General features: G+C 39.0%; 1 protein-coding gene across 1 annotated transcript; it reads left to right on the forward strand.

Moving 5' to 3' along the window:
* Positions 1–14,884: 14,884 nt before the first annotated feature.
* Positions 14,885–19,669, forward strand: LOC136220829 (factor of DNA methylation 4-like; the record flags this gene model as incomplete). The annotated part of the gene is made up of 6 exons (XM_066008639.1): positions 14,885–15,446; positions 15,649–15,830; positions 17,554–17,622; positions 17,732–18,022; positions 18,374–18,580; positions 19,439–19,669. Coding segments are annotated over 6 exons (1,542 nt in total), but the record flags the coding sequence as incomplete, so codon positions are not given.
* Between the last annotated feature and the right edge of the window lie 1,989 nt (positions 19,670–21,658).

The following is a 21,658-nucleotide window of genomic DNA, read 5'->3' on the forward strand; positions in this document are numbered from 1 at the left end:
CCACCATTCGAATCTGATCTTGCTCAAGCGGCTTCTGCTTCATAACCGTGGCCTTAGCCCTCCATCTTTTCACAAAATCGGAAAAAGATTCCCCAGCCTGCTGCTTAGTGCTCTCTAGCTCCTTCAAAGTGACCTCCAGCATGGTATTGAAGCTATACTGAGCGATGAATGACTTTGCTAATTCCTTCCAATCCCTCTTCGTGACCATCGGCAATGCATGAAACCATGTGAGGGCAGCCCCCTCTAGGTAAGTGTTAAACAGTCCCAGGACTTGATCCTCAGTCAGGATCATATGCTTCATTACAGCGACATACTGATTCATGTGGGCAGTGGGATCCCCAGTTCCATCGAACTTTTTCATGTCAGGGAGCCGAAATTTTAAAGGCAAAGCTGTTGCCGATAAACAATTCTTCAAGTTATAAAAGTCCTGACTTCCGGAACTTCCTCCGCGCAAGTCCTGCACCTCCTGCGTGATGTGTTGCTTCCATTCCTCTTCCTTAGCTTTCTCTTTTTCCAGCTGTTTTCGGATATAATCCTGATAATCCTCCTCATTCCCAAAGCGAGGGCCATCGTTCACCTCATTCTCAGCGTGCTTACTACCACTCTTGTTGTCCTTCAGTGCTAGCTCAGCCAGCTGGGCCAAAATTGCGGCCAGCTGATCATTGATATTGTTGACAGAGTTTTCCAATTCAACCACTTTCCCGTCGGTCGCAGACATACTGACGGAGGACTGAGTATACCCAGACGAAGATGATTCAGAAGCCACAACTACCGATTCGGAACTGTCTACTTGTAGCTGATCAAACTGTCTGACCAGCCGATTACTCTCGCGAACCCACAACCGCTTAATGATGACGTCTGCGCGAACGGTATCCATTAGTATGTATGCATGATTTTATATGCATGATTCGTGGTGTGTGCGTTTATTTATTTACGGATACATAAGATAAGAAGAACAAACGTTAGTCTAATTACACGCATCACAACATCTCTCTTCCACCTTTATTCCTCCACACACTCGATGGTCCAAGTCTCTTTCCTAGGATTTTGGTTTGGGGCTCACATTGCGGTCCAAGGGACGCGTGATGCCATCGATTATTGCGGAAAAATAAATCATTCATCAGACAATACAGTTCGTTTTGACGCATCAGCGTTTAGTGACTAAAAAATCGACCAAGTTGGATTGTCCTTTCGGAATAACTCGTCTTTCGTCCTTTTGTGAGACGCATTAGTTCGGGTTTTGACTCCCTTTGAGCGCATCTCAGTTTTTAGACGTGGTACGAGTTATTCTTCTAGTCCAATCGTTCGTCATTGTCAATGACTCGTTCCCTTTTGTTCGCACGGGTTCGTGTCTCGATTTTTGGATTACAACGGGATCTTTTGGATCTATCGAGAGACGTAACCACGTGTTTATTTAGTGATGGAATCACTTTTGGATTTTATTTTAGGGAACGGACTCATCGCGTAACGCGTTTGTTTTTAGCGTTGAGGATCCGTTTGCTCATTTTAGCTACGTGAAAAGACGGCGAGCCTTATTTTGAGCGCACGGTAACCTTTCGGCTAGCAACAGTTTGTTGTTCTTCCCAATCCACGGGACATATCATCTTAGTGTGGTTATAGAAAATCCACGTTTCGTTGACTCGCATGCTTATTCGAAGCGAGGATATCACCGTTCTTTTTCCTTTAGGCACGAATTAAGCAAACACGTACATCAGACCATATTTCTTGCAGTTTTGGTAACGGTCGAAATGACCGAGTCGTTAGTCAAAACCCGCAGTCTCGTCCATATGGCGCAATTATATGGTTTGGCTTAATTCGGCTTTGTGATTTTAAACGGGGTATACACTCGTTCGAGGCACGTATTCAACGGCATTGGTTTATTTTCTTTAACTACTCTTGAGATTGACATATATCGTAGACTCGGAATGATTTTGGTCGTTTAGTTCATTTTTCTTTTTCTTTTATTTTCTTAGTCACCTTTGCGGACACATCCATTTCTCTTAAGAACGACACGGGGCATAACGTAAAAGCTCGTCTTTTATTCGGAAGGGACGGGCTACTTGTGCGAAACTTTTCACGTTACGACAGGGTCGTTCAAGACAGAAATGTTCTTCGTTTTCATTTCGTCATGATCTCGTTTCATCCCAACTTATTTAAAGAATGTGAATAACGGCTACTGTTAATATAGTCTTTTGTATCGAGATGTAACCATCCTTAATACCGAACCGATTCATACTAATACGTGCTTACGTCATAACACATTTCCTGAACCTGTGCCTTCGTCGGGACACCGAAAGGGACAAGGCGGGTCGCACATGTTCATTCATATGAGATGACTAAGTCGTCTTTAGTTCAAATTGTTTCGATGTTTTAGGGTAATTAGTATGTCGATTCACGAGTATATATTAACACATCGTCTCATTTTCTTTACCTACTTTAGGATTTAGACACGTATCATGGCGATTTGAAAACACGAATTGATTCATTTATCACATCAAAAATAGTAACGGGTAATCCTATGGAAACTTCTAAGGCTACTATATACTGACACGGCTGACCGCGGGACCTCACAGGACCGCACAAATTCGCCCCTAACGAATGGATGGGGACCCTTTGGCGCCTTACTGTAAGGGGAAACTTACACTAGCCTCTTTCGAGTGACGAATGGACTCTCGCTAGAGGTTTCGCGGAAATTACCCAAAGGGTTTGCAATAATGCACATGAATGCATACGAAAAGAAGTAAAACGATCCGTCCCCGTTAAGGACTTAATACACGCCTTTCGGAATCAAATTTCTCGCTTCCCCAGCAGAGTCGCCACTTGTTAGACGAGGTGCCGCGGCCTAATCTCCCGGGCGGACCGGGGGGTGGACAACCTCATGGCGACGTAAGCGGTGATTGGCGCCGAAAGCAACCAATCGTGGAATCAAGCTGCTCGGCAGGACCGGAGCTCGGAGATATGGAAGAGTCGCCACCCACGAATGGGAAAATGAACACCGATCCCTTGCGGGAGACCGGTGTGGGTTCGGGAAACTTAGGTACGAGCCGAGAAGGCTAGCTCCTTTCCGGAGAAAGGCTACTAGGCACCCCGACATCGCCCGGTTATGAACCACCGGCCTCCTTCTCAGCACGTTAGGCGATAACGGACTAATCATATATTTCTTTAAGTTTAAAATTCATTTGAAACCTTTTCTTTCTCTTTTCAGAAACCGTTTTGAGCATATATTATTGGAAAGCCATATTAGTAAAGAATCACCCATTTATATTATACATACACAGAGAAGGGGGAAGAAAGAAGTGATTTATTTACAACTTTATTTAAATGTCATGCCGTGTGTTTATTCTACACTAACTTATTTCCCAAAAACGAGTTTATTTACATGGTTCGCACCTTAATCGCCATTGGAATGATTTAGGTGCGTTTTAAAAACCCCGTTTGATGAAGTTCACCCGAATCGCCGTTGGAACGACTCGAGTGTTTGAAAACGTTGAGATAAAAAACCTTTAATAAGAAAACGTGGTTAAACATACAAGTCAATTTTATTTTTGTACAAATCCTTTAAGAAAATGATTCAAAACTCTATTATTCACAAAGAAAACGATTTTAATTACAATGTTCGCTTAATCCGTCGTTGGAACGGACTAAGGTTTTAAAACGTGTTGTTTTGAGAAACGATTTGAAATGTCAAGAAAACTCTATTTATTTACATTAGGAACCTCTAAAAATTCATTAGTTTAAATAATTAAATTGAAAACTTTTTTGTGATTTATTTTCCCCTTTTCCTTAATGGATTCTCCACTTGTCATAATTACAATAAATAATAAATTGAATCTCAAACTCAATCAATCAAAACATTTTCCCCAAATAATATATATATACATATAAGAATTTTGAGAAGAAAAGGAGAAAGATATATATATATATACATATACATATGTGACAAAATAAGTAATTAAAACAATATAGAGAAAATAATGAACTTTGATGAATGAAAATAGTGATGAAAGTATTTAATAAGTATAATAACTTGTCATTCTAATCAAAAGCCAAAAAAGGAAATAAGTTATAAATAAGAAATTAATATTTAGCTTAAATGAAATGAGGAGAAAAATCTATATATACACATATATTTTATTAAGTTAAATTAATTGAAAATAAACATTATACCCCCTAAAATAACTATCATAATAAGTATATAAGAAATGATCCTCCCAAATATACATTAATATCAAAATGACTCCTAATCATCCTCAAAACACCTTCTAATTAATTACCCAAAATGCCCAAATGAATAATCTTCTAAAATAATACCCAATATGGTTTAAATGAATTAAATAGAAAATATATAAAATATAGTTTATAAAACCAAATTGATGAAAGAAAAGACATATGAAGACATTAAGTAAATATATGTACAAAGTATTTAAAAATAGCTTAAAAATATATATTACATAACTATATATATGTATACCAAGGATAAAAAACTTAAAAGTTGAGAAAGAGGGACTAAAACAGCATTTTTTACATTCTGGCAGATTTACCTACACAGCAATTAGTGACAGAAACGGAAAATTACAGAACTACTCCAACTGTTTCCAGATTTATTCAAAAACTTTAAATTAAGTCTAATTCAATCGTTTCGGATTTCCGAACTACCAAAAATGGATCACAGTCAATAACGGAAGTTCCTAAAACGACGTTTTTATTTTAAAACATTATTCGGAAATTATTTTAAATTAAAACTTATAATTACAACGTTTTTAACACCTGAACTACCTTTTTATCGGATCATGGTTCGTATTGGGATATCAAAACGAGGTTTTTTATTTTAAAGCAAAATCGAATTTTATTCGACACGAGACGAAAATTAAATAAATATGCCAAATTAAATAAAACGTGATAAAATAAAAGAATAACTAAATAAATAAAAAACTATAACATAAAAATAAATAAAGGAAAGGAATAAATTAAATAAAATAAAAGAGTCTAGTCCTCGGATAATACCTTAAATTCGGTATCTGACAGTCGAAGCCGATTGATTCCACGAGTCGTGATTTTCCTTTTTTTGTGTTTTTTTAGTAAAAATTTAACTTTGGAAAATTTGGATTCTTTTGGGAAAAAAAATATTTTCTCCAAAAAATTGACTTTCTCTCTCTAAAAATGTTTAGAGTGAGAAAGCTCCAAAAATTCTCCTCCCTCCCAAATGCATGGGGATCCGTGCCTTTTATAGGCAAACGGATCCCCGACGGAATGGGCGACGCCTGAAGAGAATTGGGCGTCGCCCAAGGGGGTTGGGCGGCCGCCCAACCTTGCGTTGGGCTACCGCCCAACATTGTTGGGCGGCCGCCCAACGATTGTTGGGCGATCGCCCAACAGCGTTGGGCGAGCGCCCAACGCGAGGTTGGGCGTCCGCCCGACGCGGTTGGGCGCCCGTCGGGGCGCGTCTCGCACCGTCGGACGTGCACGCCCCGCGGCCGTCGAGCTCGCGTTCCGCGCCGTCGGGCGTCCACGCGTCGTGACCGCCGAACGTGTGTTCCGCACTGCCGGGCGCACACGTCCAGTGGCCGACGAGCACACGCCTCGCGCCGCCAAGCTCGTGCATTGCTCAAACGTCGAGCGCGTGCTATCCGGGGTTGGATGCGCGCGTCCAACGGACGTCGAGCGCGCGCTTCGCGTCGTCGAGCGGTCGTCCGACTGTCGTTGAACGCGCGCCGGCTGCCGCTAAGCACTCGCACCATGTCGTTAAGCATTCGCGAGCCATTCGATCAACAGCAGCGACCCATCGTAACTTATTTATTTATTTTTCGAAACTTTCAGAATCAATCGCTTCAACCGTCTTGTTTTCAGGTTTTCGTCACAGGTCCTCCGACTCGGTGTCTACAGGTGTCTATTAAGCCTTATAAAAAAAAGGGAATTAAGACCAAATTTGTTGGGTTTTACTATTTACCACCCCCAAATTACTTATCACCGCTCCTATTGGATAATTTTGCCATTGGCATAAATTTTTTTTCAAAATTGGGGATTTTTTTTTTGAGAGAAAATTCAAAATTTGGCCTAAACGGATGCGGCATACCGCCCGATCCATGGCGGGAACGGATGCCGCATCCGTTCCCGCCATGGGTCTGGGGGGATGCCGCATCCGTTCCCGCCATAGGTCGGGCGATATGCCGCATCCGTTCCTGCCATGGGTCGGGCGGTATCCCGCATCCGTTTAGGCCAAATTTTGAAATATGCAAAATCGTAAAAATTTTAGTGACGAAAAATACTAAATCATTCAATTTTTGGTGACGAAAAATGAAAAATTCTCCTATTTTTTGGGACGAAAAATGCAAAATCGTCATGAAAAATGTGTATTATTTTCATGAGTTCTTTGATAAAAAATAAATCTTAATGTTTCCGACTCGTAATCATCCATTTTCGGGGTTCGGATTGTCACACATCAATTATTTTCATAATTTCAATTATTGTTGTTCGGATTTATGATTTTGGGGAGAGAATTTTCAGTTTTTGATCAAAATTATGAGAATGGCAAAAAAGTCCAAAAGGGACGGTGATAAGTAATTTGGGACGGTATTTAGCCGTTCACAATTTTTTTTCATGGAAAAATTGAACTATTTTTGCCTCCTTTTTCAACCCAACAGAGCCAAAACTCGGTTATCTAATTTTCAAAATGTTTGTTTTGTCAATTAAGTGTCCTACTATTTGAAAAACTTCCCAATAAGCAAATTATCTTGTAACAAATGAGAGGCTACAATCTCCGTCCATGAGTCGGAGACAACCCAAAAGGTTGAAGAGTTTAGATAATTACGAGAATGTAAAATTATTAAAATAAAAAAAACTGTAAGTTTAAGGAAATGTAAGAATATTCAATCTCAGTCATGACATCTCAGTAAGAAGTAGTACTAAGATCAGTGAATCTTAAAATGCAAATCTTGTATTCTATATATAATTGATAAGATACTAAAATAGGCATATGGTTTGTAGGAAAGTTTCAATTTACGTTCGACATACAAAGTAACATCAATATAGGTTTAATGTTTGAAAAATATACTAATTTAGATATCGATAACGGAACGTGGCACGCCATTCATAATAATCCGTTAAGTTATGATTTCTCTCTCCACGTACCATTGAATAAACTTAGTCACTAAAAATAAATTTCAAATATTAAATTATAAGTCTTTTTTTAAGCAAATAAAATTAAATTATAAGTATAAAAATTGGGCCTTGCCTTTGCCTTTGGCGTTGCTTCGCTTCCTTAGCAAGTAACTCCATTTTGGCTGTCTCTTTCCTTTTCAAATCCTATTTCCCTATTCGTCCGAGACGCTTCAGTCTCTGCATTTGCTCTTTGCAAGTTTCCAGGTTTGTCATTATAGTACATTTCAATTAGGGTTTTCAATTTTTTTTTTTCTGTGAGCTAATTTCTTCTGTGCTTTTGTTCTCGGTTCAGATTTATACATCCTACTTGTTTTGCACTTCTTAGTTAAGTAATAGAGCAGAAACCTGCTATCTTACCAACGAAAAGGAAAACAGAAGTAGAAGGTATTGTAGTTATACTCTTTTCTTATTTATATTTTGAAATTGTTTGTTCGAGCTCTGTTTGCCAAACGACAAATATTGGAAGGAAGAATAGTAGGAAACGAAGTAAAAAAATCCTTCGCTGGTTCCGTGAAGTCTCGTTAACATTTCCTTTTGTTTTTCTTGTATTTTTGTCTGCATCTTGAGTTTCCCTTCCTGTACTCTAGTGGGCCTTAAGTATGCAATTTGCTCTGTGACATTGGGAATGTTATTGGGAAATCAGATAGTTCTGTAACATTGATCTGCAATTTTTTTTTAGGGGTAAACTTCTCGTTTCATGGTTTCCCCAATCTGTTGTTCTTTTGATTCTCTCTGTAGAAATAATTTGACAAATACTACTTTCTGTTCTTCTAACTTACCATTGTCTTCTATTATTCCAATAGGAATCCTGGAAATTCGGAGATTTATATAAAATCTATGATTGGGTCTTAATTATTGGTTTGAGTTTTTAGTTCAATTGGTTCCAGATATAGTATTGGAGTCATTTCGACCAAGGGTTCGAGTATGGTAACCTTATTAATTTGTGGAATTAAAAACACGTCGTGAAATGAGTACACGCGGCATGCCCAAAGTGCATTTGAGTGTGCGTAACAGCTTGAGCAAAAAAACATAAAGTGTTCTTATTGTTTTAGCATCAGATTTAGGAGAACAACATTAATGGATTCAGTGACAATATCTGAGATCTGGTTGCAAGGAATAATGTGGGGAAAGACATTAGTAATGGACCTTGATAATTTGACATTGTGACAATCTGATGGAAAGCAACTTTTTTTACTGTCAAAAACCATAATTTTTATTCCTATCAGGAGGAAAGATGCTACTGTTTACCGTTTTGCATCTAAATTCCTCACAAGCATCCAAGTGTCAGATTCATTATTATTGTACATTTTGCATGTAGTCGAATTTCCAAATGTGCACGACTGAGATTGGTTAAAGTTTTTGTTGATTGTCTTGTGCTCAGTGATTTTGGATAATCTGCTTTGCTAGCTTGAAATGTTGTTTTTGGATTTCTCATTTTCGGAACCCGACCAATGAATTCATGACACATGTATATATATTTTCTCTCAATTTCTCAAACCTGTTATGCTCAATTACTCATATGTTCTGATGCAGATGAAGCTTCATGTTTGTGCTCATTGTCCCTTAACGTTGTCTTTCGATTTTGATGTTTGTATTTCAGGTTAAAAAATGTCTCGTTCTTCAGGAAAAGGAAAGGAAAGGCAGAGTGTTGATAATAGGTTGGAGGATTGTATGTACGAGTGCTATGAAGCCTTGAAAAGGGGAGGGATCAGAGTTAAACTAGAAAACTCAACTTACATATGCCCATACTGCTATGGGAAGAAGAGAGAATACTCTTTTAGGGAGCTTCTTGAGCATGCTTATCGTCATGGTAGAGATTTACGAAATGCAGATTACAAGGAGAAAGCTCGCCATTTAGCCTTGGAGAAGTATATGAAAAACTACCTCCATGATAAGGAAAGGTCAAGACTTGAGGTAGAAGGCAATAAAAAGAAAGATACAGGTAACAGTTTACCCACTCAAAGTGACCCCTTTCATTCAAGACTTGAGATAGGATGATACAGATTGAAAGCGATAATGAAGGTTTTAATCGTAAACCCACAAAGATGTTCTTCTCTAGCTAAACTAGAAGGAGTGAATCCCAAGATAAAAGGTATTAAACCTTGAATTCTCAATGAGAAAGAGTTGATTGATAAAAATTGGTTTATCCTTACAAAAATGGGGGTTTAAATACTTCCCCTAAAGATAAGAACAAGTACAAGGACTACCCCTACTAGGGTTACAATAAGGCTAACAGCAAAAGGGTAAAATAGGTAATACGCCCCGACAATCAGTACAATGGTACAGGTACGGATTGTCAGGGTTGTTAGGGGAATTACTTCGAAAGGAAGTAAACAGAGATCCGCCCAGGGGAAGATGTTGATTCGCCTCCTTGTGTACTCCTAGATCCGTCCCGCGCGTATGTCCTGGGGATCCGCTCTCCTAGATACAACCTCCGTGGGTCTGATGTCTGAGGATCCGCCGGAGCGCGTATGATCAGCGATCCCAGTTAGGATGTCCGCATCATTCTCTCATTCTTTAAAAGAGTTCAGCACTGGTTTGTCTGTGTTGAACTCCAACGGACCATCCGACTTCCACGGGCTCAGGTCACGAATTTTGAACGCTGCTGAGATTTTATCCAGTCAATTCGGCAATGCTATGTGATAGGCATTGGCATTGATCTTCTTGGTGACCTTATATGGCCCGTATTTCCTAGGTCGAAGCTTGCTGCTTGTGGCGTTGGCGAGTCTCTCTTTGTCCAAATATACCATAACCTCATCCCCAACTTCAAACTGCAGGTCCCTACGGTGCTCATCCGCCTTAGCCTTTAATTTCTGATTTCTCTCCTCAAGAGTCTCTCTCACCTCTTGGTGCATCTGCACATAATCCTTAGCTAACTGGTTGGCAGTCACGTTTCCTTTAGGAAGATGGGCTATATCAAGGACGTGATTTGGGGTCTTTGTGTATACTACTTCAAATGGAGATCTCCCGGTTCCCGAATGTACAACGCCGTTGTAGGCGAACTCAGCTTGGGCTAGAACCACATCCCACATCCTCAGCTTATCCTTACACTTGCTGCGCAGTAAGTTTCCCAAGGTTCTATTAACCACTTCTGTCTATCTGTCTGTTTAAGGGTGGGCGGTGGTACTAAACTTCAGAGACGTATCGAACAAAGCCCACAATGTCCGCCAGAAGTGACTGAGGAACTTCGTATCACGATCCGAGACAATGCTCTTAGGTACGCCATGTAGCCTGACAATCTCTTTGAAGAATAGCTTAGCAGTTGCTAAGGCATCATTAGTCTTGCGACATGGTATGAAGTGAGCCATCTTTGAAAACCGATCCACCACGACAAAGATGGAATCCATGCCCCTCTGAGTTCTGGGTAATCCTAGGACAAAGTCCATGGACAGATCCTCCCATATGGTCTCTGGCACAGGCAAAGGTAACTGCAAGCCCACATTTGTAGTGCGCCCCTTAGCGGTCTGGCAAACATAGCATCGTTCTACTAAGTAGGCAACATCTCTCCTCATCTTAGGCTAGAAATAGCGGGAACTCACTGCTTCATATGTCTTATCTCGCCCAAAATGCCCTCCTAGGGATCCGCCATGTAGATCCCGAACAACCTTCTCGCGAATAGAAGTGCAAGGTAGGCAAAGTTGGTTGCCCCTCATGAGATACTCATCCATCAGGTGATACGCTCCATCTCCATGCTGGTTCTTACACTTTTCCCAGTTACTACCAAAATCAGGATCCGCCACGTACTCTCCTCGGATGTGTTCAAAACAATCGGTCTCCAGGTTAACTGTCTTTATTAGTGACACCCTTCGACTTAAGGCGTCTGCCACCTTGTTCTGTTTTCCAGCCTTGTGGATAAGCTTGTAGGGGAACTTATCTATGAAGGCGGACCACCGGGCATGCATGGAGCTTCGAAGTTGCTTCTGACTTCCCAGGTATTTGAGAGCTTGATGGTCAGTGTAGAGGATGAATTCTTTTCCCACCAAGTAATGCTCCCATACTTTCAACGCCCTTACTACCGCATAAAACTCTTGATCATACGTTGCCCATTTTTGCCGCGCCTCACAGAGCTTCTCACTGAAGTATGCAATGGGCCTCTTTTCTTGCATCAAGACACCACGAATCCCAATTCCACTGGCATCACACTCAACTTCAAACAACTTATCAAAGTCGGGATACGCCAGCACTGGCGCTGTACTCAGCTTTTCCTTGATCAAGGCGAAGCTCTCTTCTTGGGCGTCCGCCCACTCGAAACCCCTTCCCTTCCTCAAACATTCCGTCAATGGGGCCACTATGGAACTAAAGTTCTTAATGAATCGGCGATAAAACGTTGCTAGCCCATGAAAACTCCTGATATCCCCCACGTTCCTCGGGGTAGGCCATTCTCGGATGGCTCTTACCTTCTCCCCATCAACTTGGATTCCATTCCCACTGACCATGAATCCAAGGAAAACCAGGCTCTCCATGACAAAGTCACACTTCTTGGTGTTGGCGTATAGCTGGTGTTTCCTTAACAGGTCAAACACTGTCCGCAAGTGCTCTTCATGTTCCGCCAAGGTCTGGTTATGAATCAGAATATCATCAAAATACACAACTACGAATTTCCCAATCACCGGGCGAAGCACCTGATTCATCAGCCTCATAAAAGTACTGGGAGCGTTGGTCATCCCAAATGGCATAACTAACCATTCATACAATCCATCTCTTGTCTTGAAGGCGGTCTTCCACTCATCCCTAGATCGGATCCGTATCTGATGATAACCACTCCTGAGATCAATCTTGGAGAAGACTCGAGATCCGCCAAGTTGGTCCAGCATGTCATCCAACCTTGGAATCGGGAACTTGTACTTGATGGTGATCTTGTTAATAGCCCTACTGTCAACACACATCCGCCAAGACCCATCGTTCTTCGGTGTAAGTAAAGCTGGAACGGCGCAAGGACTCATACTCTCCCTAACGTATCCCATCTCGATGAGTTCCTCCACTTTCTGTCTCATGATGTCATTCTCCTTTGGGCTCATTCGATAATGTGGGAGGCTTGGTAAACTAGCCCCAGGCACAAGATCAATATGGTGCTGGATGTCCCTCAAAGGTGGTAACCCACTTGGCAGTTCGTCAGGGAACAGGTCTTGATATTCGCCTAGTAGGCGGGTCACTTCATTCGGCATCTCCCGTTCGCCCCCTTGGGCGGATTCGTGATTCGCCTTAACCATTACCACATACACCATTTGGCTTTCTTCACATTCGCTGACAAACGATTTGTGTGTAGGACAGACTACCAAAGTAGACTTCTCGTCGGTCTTTGGCTCTCTCATCATTGGCGTAAGGACGAACTTCACCCCATTCTTCACAAATCTGTAAGTGTTCTCTCTTCCTGCATGGATGGCATCGTTATCAAACTGCCAGGGTCGGCCCAACAATAGGTGACAGGCATCCATATCGACCACATCACAACAGACTTCATCACTGTAATCCCCAATCACAATAGGTACCCTGCATCTCTGGGTCACCCTAAGTTCACCCACGTTTTTGATCCATCCCACCCTATAGGGGTCGGGATGCGCCTCCGCCAACAACCCGAATTTCTGAACGGCGGTGCTGCTCACAATGTTCTCTTGACTCCCACTATCTATTATTACATTACATCGCCCGCCTTTCACAAGACAGCGGGTCCTGAATAGTCGGTGCCTCTGATCTCCCTCTACCCGGCTAGAGACTAACAAACGTCGTACCACATGGATGGCGTATCTCTCTTCATCCGCCTCATCCTCATCTTCTCCCAAGGGTTCACAAAATACTTCATCCCCTTCGTCATAGTCATCTTCATACCTCTCCACCATGTTGGCGCTTCTCCTCCTAGGACACTCGTTGGACCTATGGCCTAGCTCATTGCACCGAAAACATTTAAAAGGTGCTAGCCTCGCATACGGATTGTTGCTCTTAGGTGGTATAGGTGCTTCCTTGTATGGTCTAGTATCTCCGATAGATCCCCTTCCCACACTGTTGACCTTGGCCCCACTGGCACTCGCCACCTGCTTGCCTTTGTCATAAGACTTCACGTTATCCCTTCCTCCAGGCGTATACTCAGTAGTGGCGGATCTCCTGGATCTCCCGGTTAGTTGCGACTCAGCCTTGAGAGCTAAATTCCTGGCATCTTGTACCCGAACCACCATCTGTGTGCCAATACGATCCTGGATGTTGTATCTCAACCCTTCTAGATACCTAGAGGTCTTTTAGCTCTCAGTTTCAGACAAGTTGGCCCTTGCTGAAAGCCTCAAGAACTCGGAGGTATATTCATGGACACTTCGGGTCCCTTGAGAACATCCCCTATAGGAGCTGTAGATATACTGTTCATAATCCGGCGGTAAGAACCGCTCCCTCAACATCGCCTTCATCCGTAACCAAGATCGAATCGGATCTCTGCCCCCTCTTCTTCTTTCTTCCCTCATCCGATCCCACCAAACTGATGCGCCACCCTTCAGGCGATACGCCACCAGCCTCACTTTCCTCTCATCAGGAATCCCAGCATACTCAAAGAAACGTTCAACTTCCGATAACCAGTCTAAGAACCCCTCTATATCCAGTTCGCCTCCAAAAGACGGTAAGTCTATTTTTAGCTTAAAGGCATCATCTCTATCAAAGTTCCCTAGGCCTGGGTATCCCCTAGCAACCTCCACACGTCGGTTGTCAACAGGACCAACATCCCTCATAGTTCTAACGGTATCATCAGTTCCGATACCCTCAAAGTCATCACTATCACTATCAGCGTTATGCACAATGACAAAGTTGGGTCTTCTTACCTTAGGATCCCTAGGACCCATTTGTGGAAGCGGTTGTTCAAGGGCTCCTTCCTTTCTCTGGGTCGATCCTCCCGCGGTTGGTCGGATTAGCGCCATAACCTCCAGCTTGAAGTTTTCTAAGGAGGTGGTTAACTCCAGGAACCGTTGATCGGTTTGCCTCTGCCGTTCATGGCTGGCTTGGATCTGCTCCGCGAGGTGTTCCCTCAGTTCCTCATACCTCCGGTCACTGTTTTCCATGGAATCTTGCGGTTGTCGGGGTTGAACCATTGCCAAAGAAGTTTCGGGTCAGGAAACGATTGGCTCTGATACCAACTGATACAGATTGAAAGCGATAATGAAGGTTTTAATCGTAAACCCATAAAGATGTTCTTCTCTAGCTAAACTAGAAGGAGTGAATCCCAAGATAAAATGTATTAAACCTTGAATTCTCAATGAGAAAGAGTTGATTGATAAAAATTGGTTTATCCTTACAAAAATGGGGGTTTAAATACTTCCCCTAAAGATAAGAACAAGGACAAGGACTACCCCTACTAGGGTTACAATAAGGCTAACAGTAAAAGGGTAAAATAGGTAATACGCCCCGACAATCAGTACAATGGTACAGGTACGGATTGTCAGGGTTGTTAGGGGAATTACTTCGGAAGGAAGTAAACAGAGATCCGCCCATGGGAAGATGTTGATTCGCCTCCTTGTGTACTCCTAGATCCGCCTCGCGCGTATGTCCTGGGGATCCGCCCTCCTAGATACAACCTCCGTGGGTCTGATGTCTGAGGATCCGCCGGAGCGCGTGTGATCAGCGATCCCAGTTAGGATGTCCGCATCATAGGATGCGATAAAAAGAAAGCCACAGGGAAGCAAACCCTTAACAGTAAAAGCAAGCGCTTTCAGTCCAACATTCCAAATTCTTCAATTCGGAATGAATCAAATTGTTTGTTTGGCCTTGGATGGGAATAGTTGCCAATGTTGAAAGACAATTTCAAGGTGGACGTTGGGTTGGGGAGAGTGGTGCAAAGCTTAGGGATGAATTGACAACAAAGGGATTTGATCCAGTTAAGGTTCATCCCTTGTGGAGCCGTGCAGGTCATTCAGGATTCGCTATTGTTGAGTTTAAGAAAGAATGGGATGGCTTCAAGAGTGCAATAGTGTTTGATAAGGAATTTAAAGTCAATCATTCTGGAAAGGAGGACTACTTTAACCACCTCTCAAACAATCGAGGGGAGAGATTATATGGATGGGTTGCAAGTGATGATGACTACCATTCACAAACTATTGTTGGTGATTATCTGAGAAAAAATGGTGATTTAAAAAGTGCCTATGATAAAGAAGCTGAGGACAAACAAAAGGATTCAAATCTTATGATCAAATTAAGCAATAGCTTGCAAAGGAAGAATGAGACTCTTGAAAAAATGAAAGTAAAAGTTGAGGAAACTAATGCATCTTTGAATAATCTAGTAGAAGAAACAGATTCGATGGTCAGACAGTATAATGAAGGCAAGATCCTTTTTTTTCTTTCTTCTTTTTTAATTTAATAGGCTATAAAAGTTCATGTCTTTCCCTCTCAATTTCTTCTTGTTCTTTTTTTCCCAAATCTTGTAAAATGTTATATTTAAATGGAATTAATTTGAATCATACATAATTTAAGTAATACATTCTGCAGCTAATTATGATTGTTATTTGCTTATGTTGAATGTAGAAATTAGACGGATGCAAATGGATGCACATCAGCAGTTTGCAAGGATTTCTTTAGACCATGAGAACAGAACACTAGAACTGGAAGCTGAAAGAAAAGAATTGGAGAGGCGTGAAAGACAACTGGAAGAAAGAGAAATTCAAAATGAAAATGTGATGAGAAATCTTGATTTTCAAAAGCAAAAGGTAAAATATTATTTGACATTTCATAGGCTGTCAAGGGCATTACTTTTTTCGTATGATGCATGGTGTTTAATGTGTGTTTGTCTGTGTACACGAATCATTCCCTAGTACAATTATCAGAAGTTCTTCATAAATAGTCATGGATACTTTGTTGGAACTAGAAAGCTTATCATATATAAATTGCTGCAACTGTTGAATGAGGACTAAAGAAATCACTTTTATAGAATAAAATAAAACTTTTACAAAACAATTATATAACTCGTAGTAAATTTGCTGCACACACAAGTCACAACTCACCACTCACTTCTCAGGATTTCTCAGTTCACACACAAACACAAACAATTACACATATTTATAGTTGAGTGCATAGCATCCGCTGCCCTGAATATTTATTGTGGTTCCTTTGTATGTTTTGCGAACTATTGATTCTCGTCGAATATGGTTAAAGTATTTGATAAATAGTCAAATGGGTTAAATAAGTTAAATTTTTTAATATCTTGTATATGCATCAAATTTCAGTTTTATAGTTGGAGTTTGCCAAAATATATAGTTCGCTTAATGCATATTAACACCCAACTTAGCATGTTTTGCCTATTGACACTCTAAACATTAAAAATAATCTTTAAAAAAACTATCACACATATAGTTCGCTTTAAAAACCTATCACATACCTATAGATGACTCATTAAGACCTCATGCGCACAAAATCGTTGATTTGTCATCTTTCACAGATGAGGCGGCATCTATGTTGCACGGACACGGACACGGATACGGTATCCGACACGGATACGGATACGGGAAACGTTATTTCTATAAAACACAAGACACGGATACGTGGGGGACACGTGTAAATATTAAAAATATTGGGGCAAATTTATAAATATTAAAAATATATTTTTATATATGATTTTTTGTAATATAACTAAATAAATACATATAAACGAAATTGAATTGAAGGAGATGAACGGATATTAAAAATAACTCTCCAATGGAATAAGAATCAATCGATGATTGAAGGAGATGAACGGATGTTTTCAGAATTGAATTGAAGAATCGGAATACATCCAGAATTGAATTGAAGAATCGGAATAGGAAAGGATGTTTTCAGAATTGAATTGAAGAATCGGAATAGGAAAGGATGTTTTCAGAATTGAATTGAAGAATCGGAATAGGAAAGGATGTAATCGGAATCGGAAAGGATGTTTTCGGTTTTGAAGAATCGTGTTTTTTTTCCTGGGACACGCGTATCCTTCACTGATACGCGTGTCCAACTTTCCGAAATTACGGAAATGGCCCCGACACCGTGTCCCAGGCGTTTCCGGCCATTTCCTTGTCGGAAACGTATCGGACACGCGATACGTGATGAATCCGGCGTGTCCGTGCATCATAGGGCGGCATACAAAACGAGCTTACGCGCTTTTCTTTTTCTATAGCCGGCATATGTCACCTCATTCGTCAAAGATGACATATCAATGATTTTGTACACATGAGGTCCTAATGAACTATAGATGCGTGATAGGTTTTTAAAATCAACTTTAGGTGTGTGTGAGGTTTTTAAAGTCAATTACAGGTGTGTGATAGGTTATTTTAAGTTTAAGTCTAAGGGTCCTATATAGTTTGTGGGCTGCAACACAAGAATAGCTATCAACCGTTGTTGTTCTAATGGAAATAATCTCTTCTAATTTCAATAGTAAAATGTGCTAAGATTACCTATTCATTCTTTTAGAATAAGATGGCAATTGTGGAGCAGAAAAAGGCAGATGAGGAACTGTGGAAGTTGGCAGAAGAACAAAAGGTGATTTTTTTTCATTCATTTCTTTGAACCAGAGGATGAAAAGAAATGCAAAATGTTCACTGTTTAAAGAACGTTTCTAACTCTTTTCCTATTCAACTGATATTGGTAGAGAGAAAAAGAGAAACTCTGCCAGAAAATTCTTGAACTAGAGAAGAATCTTGATGCTAAACAAACGCTGGAGTTGGATATTGAACGAATGAAAGGGGCATTAGAAGTAATGAAGCACATGAGAGAAGAAGAAGAAGACATGGAGGTGAAGAAAAGGATGGATCAAATGGAGAATGATTTAAAGGAAAAAGAAGAAGAACTAGATGACCTAGATTCTCTTAATCAAACTCTTATGGTGAAGGAGCGCATGAATAATGACCAGTTGCAAGATGCGCGTAAAGAATTAATAAATGTAAGTGCTAGAACTATCTTCTATCATATGTTTAAGGCTGAGTATTTCAAAAGCCCTTCAATTTGATCCCAAACCGATTGTGCTCTCAATTTTAAGGATGTTTTATTAACCCTTGCTTATGTGGGAGCATATGAGGAGATTTGTACAAGTTAAACCACATATCACTTTAACTAAGAGGTCAATATAAACAAGTTTAAGAGACCAATAGATAACTTTAAGTAAATTTAAAGAGTGAATAGATCACCAAGTTATATTTAGCTTATGTTTAAAAATGAACTAAAAGTGGAAATTACTATCTTCTATCATATGTACTCTGTGCTATTTTATTGAGTCTTGTTTTTTGCTCCATAGTACTCGAGTGAAAATACCCGTGCTACTATCGGTGTGAAGAAAATGGGCGAGCTTGATAGTAGACCATTCCATGCTGCAACAAAGAGAAAATTTTCTCCTAAAGATGCTGATGTGAAAGCAGCAGAGCTGTGTTCATTATGGGATGAGCATCTACGAGACCCTAACTGGCACCCATTTAAGGTCATTGAAAAGGATGGACATTGTGAGGTAATTAAGTTCTCATATTCTTGATTAGTGTGTATGTTACATGTAGACATATTGTTATCTTCCTTGACTTTGTAGAATTTCACATCCATAAGGTTTTTGAACTTGAATGGGAAGGTTATACTTGTAGTTTAGTTGATTTTGTTCTCAGTAATTACGGATGTCAAGTTCAAACAACACAATAGGACACGATTATCATTTCTCTTGCATTTATATATATAATCATTTGGAATATATAGATTATGTGATACGATCGGGGCTGTAGCTATTGTCCTAAAAAGAATTATATATATATTATATATATAATTATTATATATTTTGAATTTTGATCCACTAAATTGTGATAGTATAGTCTATTATGTTCCATTTATATGAAAAGAATGTTAATATTTATGCAATGTGAATTGTAGGATGGTAAGAGAATGTTACATAATTAATACATATGCAACGTAAAGATCAATTTGGCTCTTAAGTTGGCTACTAGGTTAATTTAGTCTAAAATTAAATTTGGTCATCCATTTGATCTTTTCACTTGGCATTAACATGTGTCATGTGAGTATGAGTAAATGACACGTGTTAAATAACTACTAAACATACATTAGCATGCGTTACTTTTGACTGATGTGATTCTAGATGAGAAGTTAAAAAACCAAATTGATACTTAAAATTTTAGATTAAATTGATTTTACTAGCCAACTTAAATGACCAAATTCATCGTTTCTTCCAATTCTCCTTGCATAATTGTGTTACTTTCACTTGAAGAATGTCTTGTATTCTTCTTTTTCCTCATGACTTGCACTTATTCTCTTTTGATTAATCACTGATTCCTTCAAACTTTTGGAATTAATTTTATATGTGCAGGAGATACTTGATGATGATGATGAAAAATTAAAAGAACTGAAGAGTGAATTTGGTGAAGAAGTGTATGATGCTGTGACGAAAAGTTTGAAAGAAATTAACGAATACAACCCTAGTGGAAGGTATATCGTACGGGAGATGTGGAAATCAAAGGAGAACAAAAAGGCAACACTGAAGGAGGGAGTATCATATTTACTCAAACAGTGGAAATTGAGTAAAAGTAGGAGAAGTTAAGATACTAAATACATCAGGTTTATTGTGTACATATCATTTTTTTATTGTGTATTTACTGAATACATATCATTTTTTTTCTACATTTCTTTTTCTTCACAACACTTTCTTATACTGCAGATTTTATCGGCCACAACAATGTCAAAATTAAGTTAGGCCCTGTTCTTTATCACTTAATTTCAGTAACAATCAGTTCAATTCAGTTCAGTTAAGTTCAGTTCAATTCAGTTCAGCATTCAGTTTCAGCATCCAGTTTCAACATTCAGTTTCAGTATTCAGTAATTTATCATTATTTATTATATTATAATTATTTATATATAATTTATTATTATTATTATTATTATTTATAGTTTATCATTATCTATAAATTAGATAAAAGTCAAGAAATGATAGTTTATTAAAGTATATATGGTTTAATAAAAAAAATAAAACTAAAGTATGCATCCATATTTAAAAATTAAGAATTGCATCCATATTATGAATTATTTCTCAAATTTATCCAATTTATCAATGTTAGGGATAAAATTCCACCATTTTAGACGTTAGAGGTAAAATTACTTCTGACCCAAAACGTTATTTTTGCACTTTAACCCTTAATTAAAATAAGAAGTTAAGAGTTTGTATTCATATGAAGATTTGTATTTAATTTCATAGGCTTTAAATTATATATAAATTTGTGTTTGTATGTAATTTGTATTTTTAATTTAAATTAGACTTATTTTTATTTAATTTCATAGGCGTTTATCGAGCCAAGATTTTATCATCCCGGGCTTTTATTTGATATTCAATTTAGTTTTATCTTAAATAATATATTTATTTATTATTGATATTATTAAATTTATTAGAACCATTATTATTATTATAAGTTCATTAATGTCCAATATTATCATGAAAATTATTTTAAAGTCTAATATCATCATTATTGTTAAGTTCGGTTAAGTTCGGTAGCATTCAGTTAAGTTCAGTAGCATTCAGTTAAGTTCAGTATTCAGTAGTATTCAATTAAATTCAGTTCAGTATTCAGCAGTATTCAGTTCAGTTCAGTTCAGTTCAATTCAGTTCAGTTCAGTTCAGTTCAATTCAGTTCAGTTCAATTCAGTTCAGTTCAGTTCAGTTTTTTTCAGCGATAAAGAACAAAGCCTTAGTCACTGTTCTATGTAGCATATTCTAACGTGATTTTATTAGGAAGATTAGTTCCTATCAAGGACTCCCATTGGAATATCAACATGTATTCTAAAGTTTAAAAGCATCTTTACACCCTGATCTTTTTTTATTTTGATTCATTAATCCATTGAACTCCGTCTGTGAGGGTCACTTGGTGGCATTTACAGCCGGTCCTAAACCCGAACAAAGGAGGAGGGTTGCGGTAGGTTTGTGGCGGCCAGCGTAAAACTTAGCCACATCTTATGACATGAACCAAAATATATGGTTCATGTTAGCCGACCCCGAATCATTTCGGGACGAAGGCTTTGTTGTTGTTGTTGATTCATTAATCCATTGATATTTTATTTTATTTGGACACATTAAGTTCATAATTATTTATTTTCCATCTCATTAAATTCATACTTGTTAATTAGTTAGTCGTAGACATCTAAATAAGCTAAAAAGTTGTTATGCATTTCCTCTATATTTGAAATTATATTTTTTACAGTTTGAATTAAGAATCTTATAGTTTTCCTATAGCCACATTGAACATATCTGTTTGGCTCTTTCGTGGGAAATTGCGGGCGTGCCAGATAATTATAGTATTATCAAACTATGAAGTGAAATTGAGTGCGCTTGCTAACTTCTAATTATCAAAATGATTGTAAGGAATAAAGAGACCGTAAAATTCCTAAGATTCGATTATCAAAACGATACCGACCTTACAGAAAATGGTTGAACAACAAATAAAATAAAAATGTACTGGAAGCTGGAATGAACTTTGCACTTGAAAATTAAATCTAAGGAAACAATCGAGAATTGTAAAAATGCTGAAATCTAGAGATAATT

The sequence above is a fragment of the Euphorbia lathyris genome, chromosome 2 (genome assembly GCF_963576675.1).
Source record: "Euphorbia lathyris chromosome 2, ddEupLath1.1, whole genome shotgun sequence".
Lineage (NCBI taxonomy): Eukaryota > Viridiplantae > Streptophyta > Magnoliopsida > Malpighiales > Euphorbiaceae > Euphorbia > Euphorbia lathyris.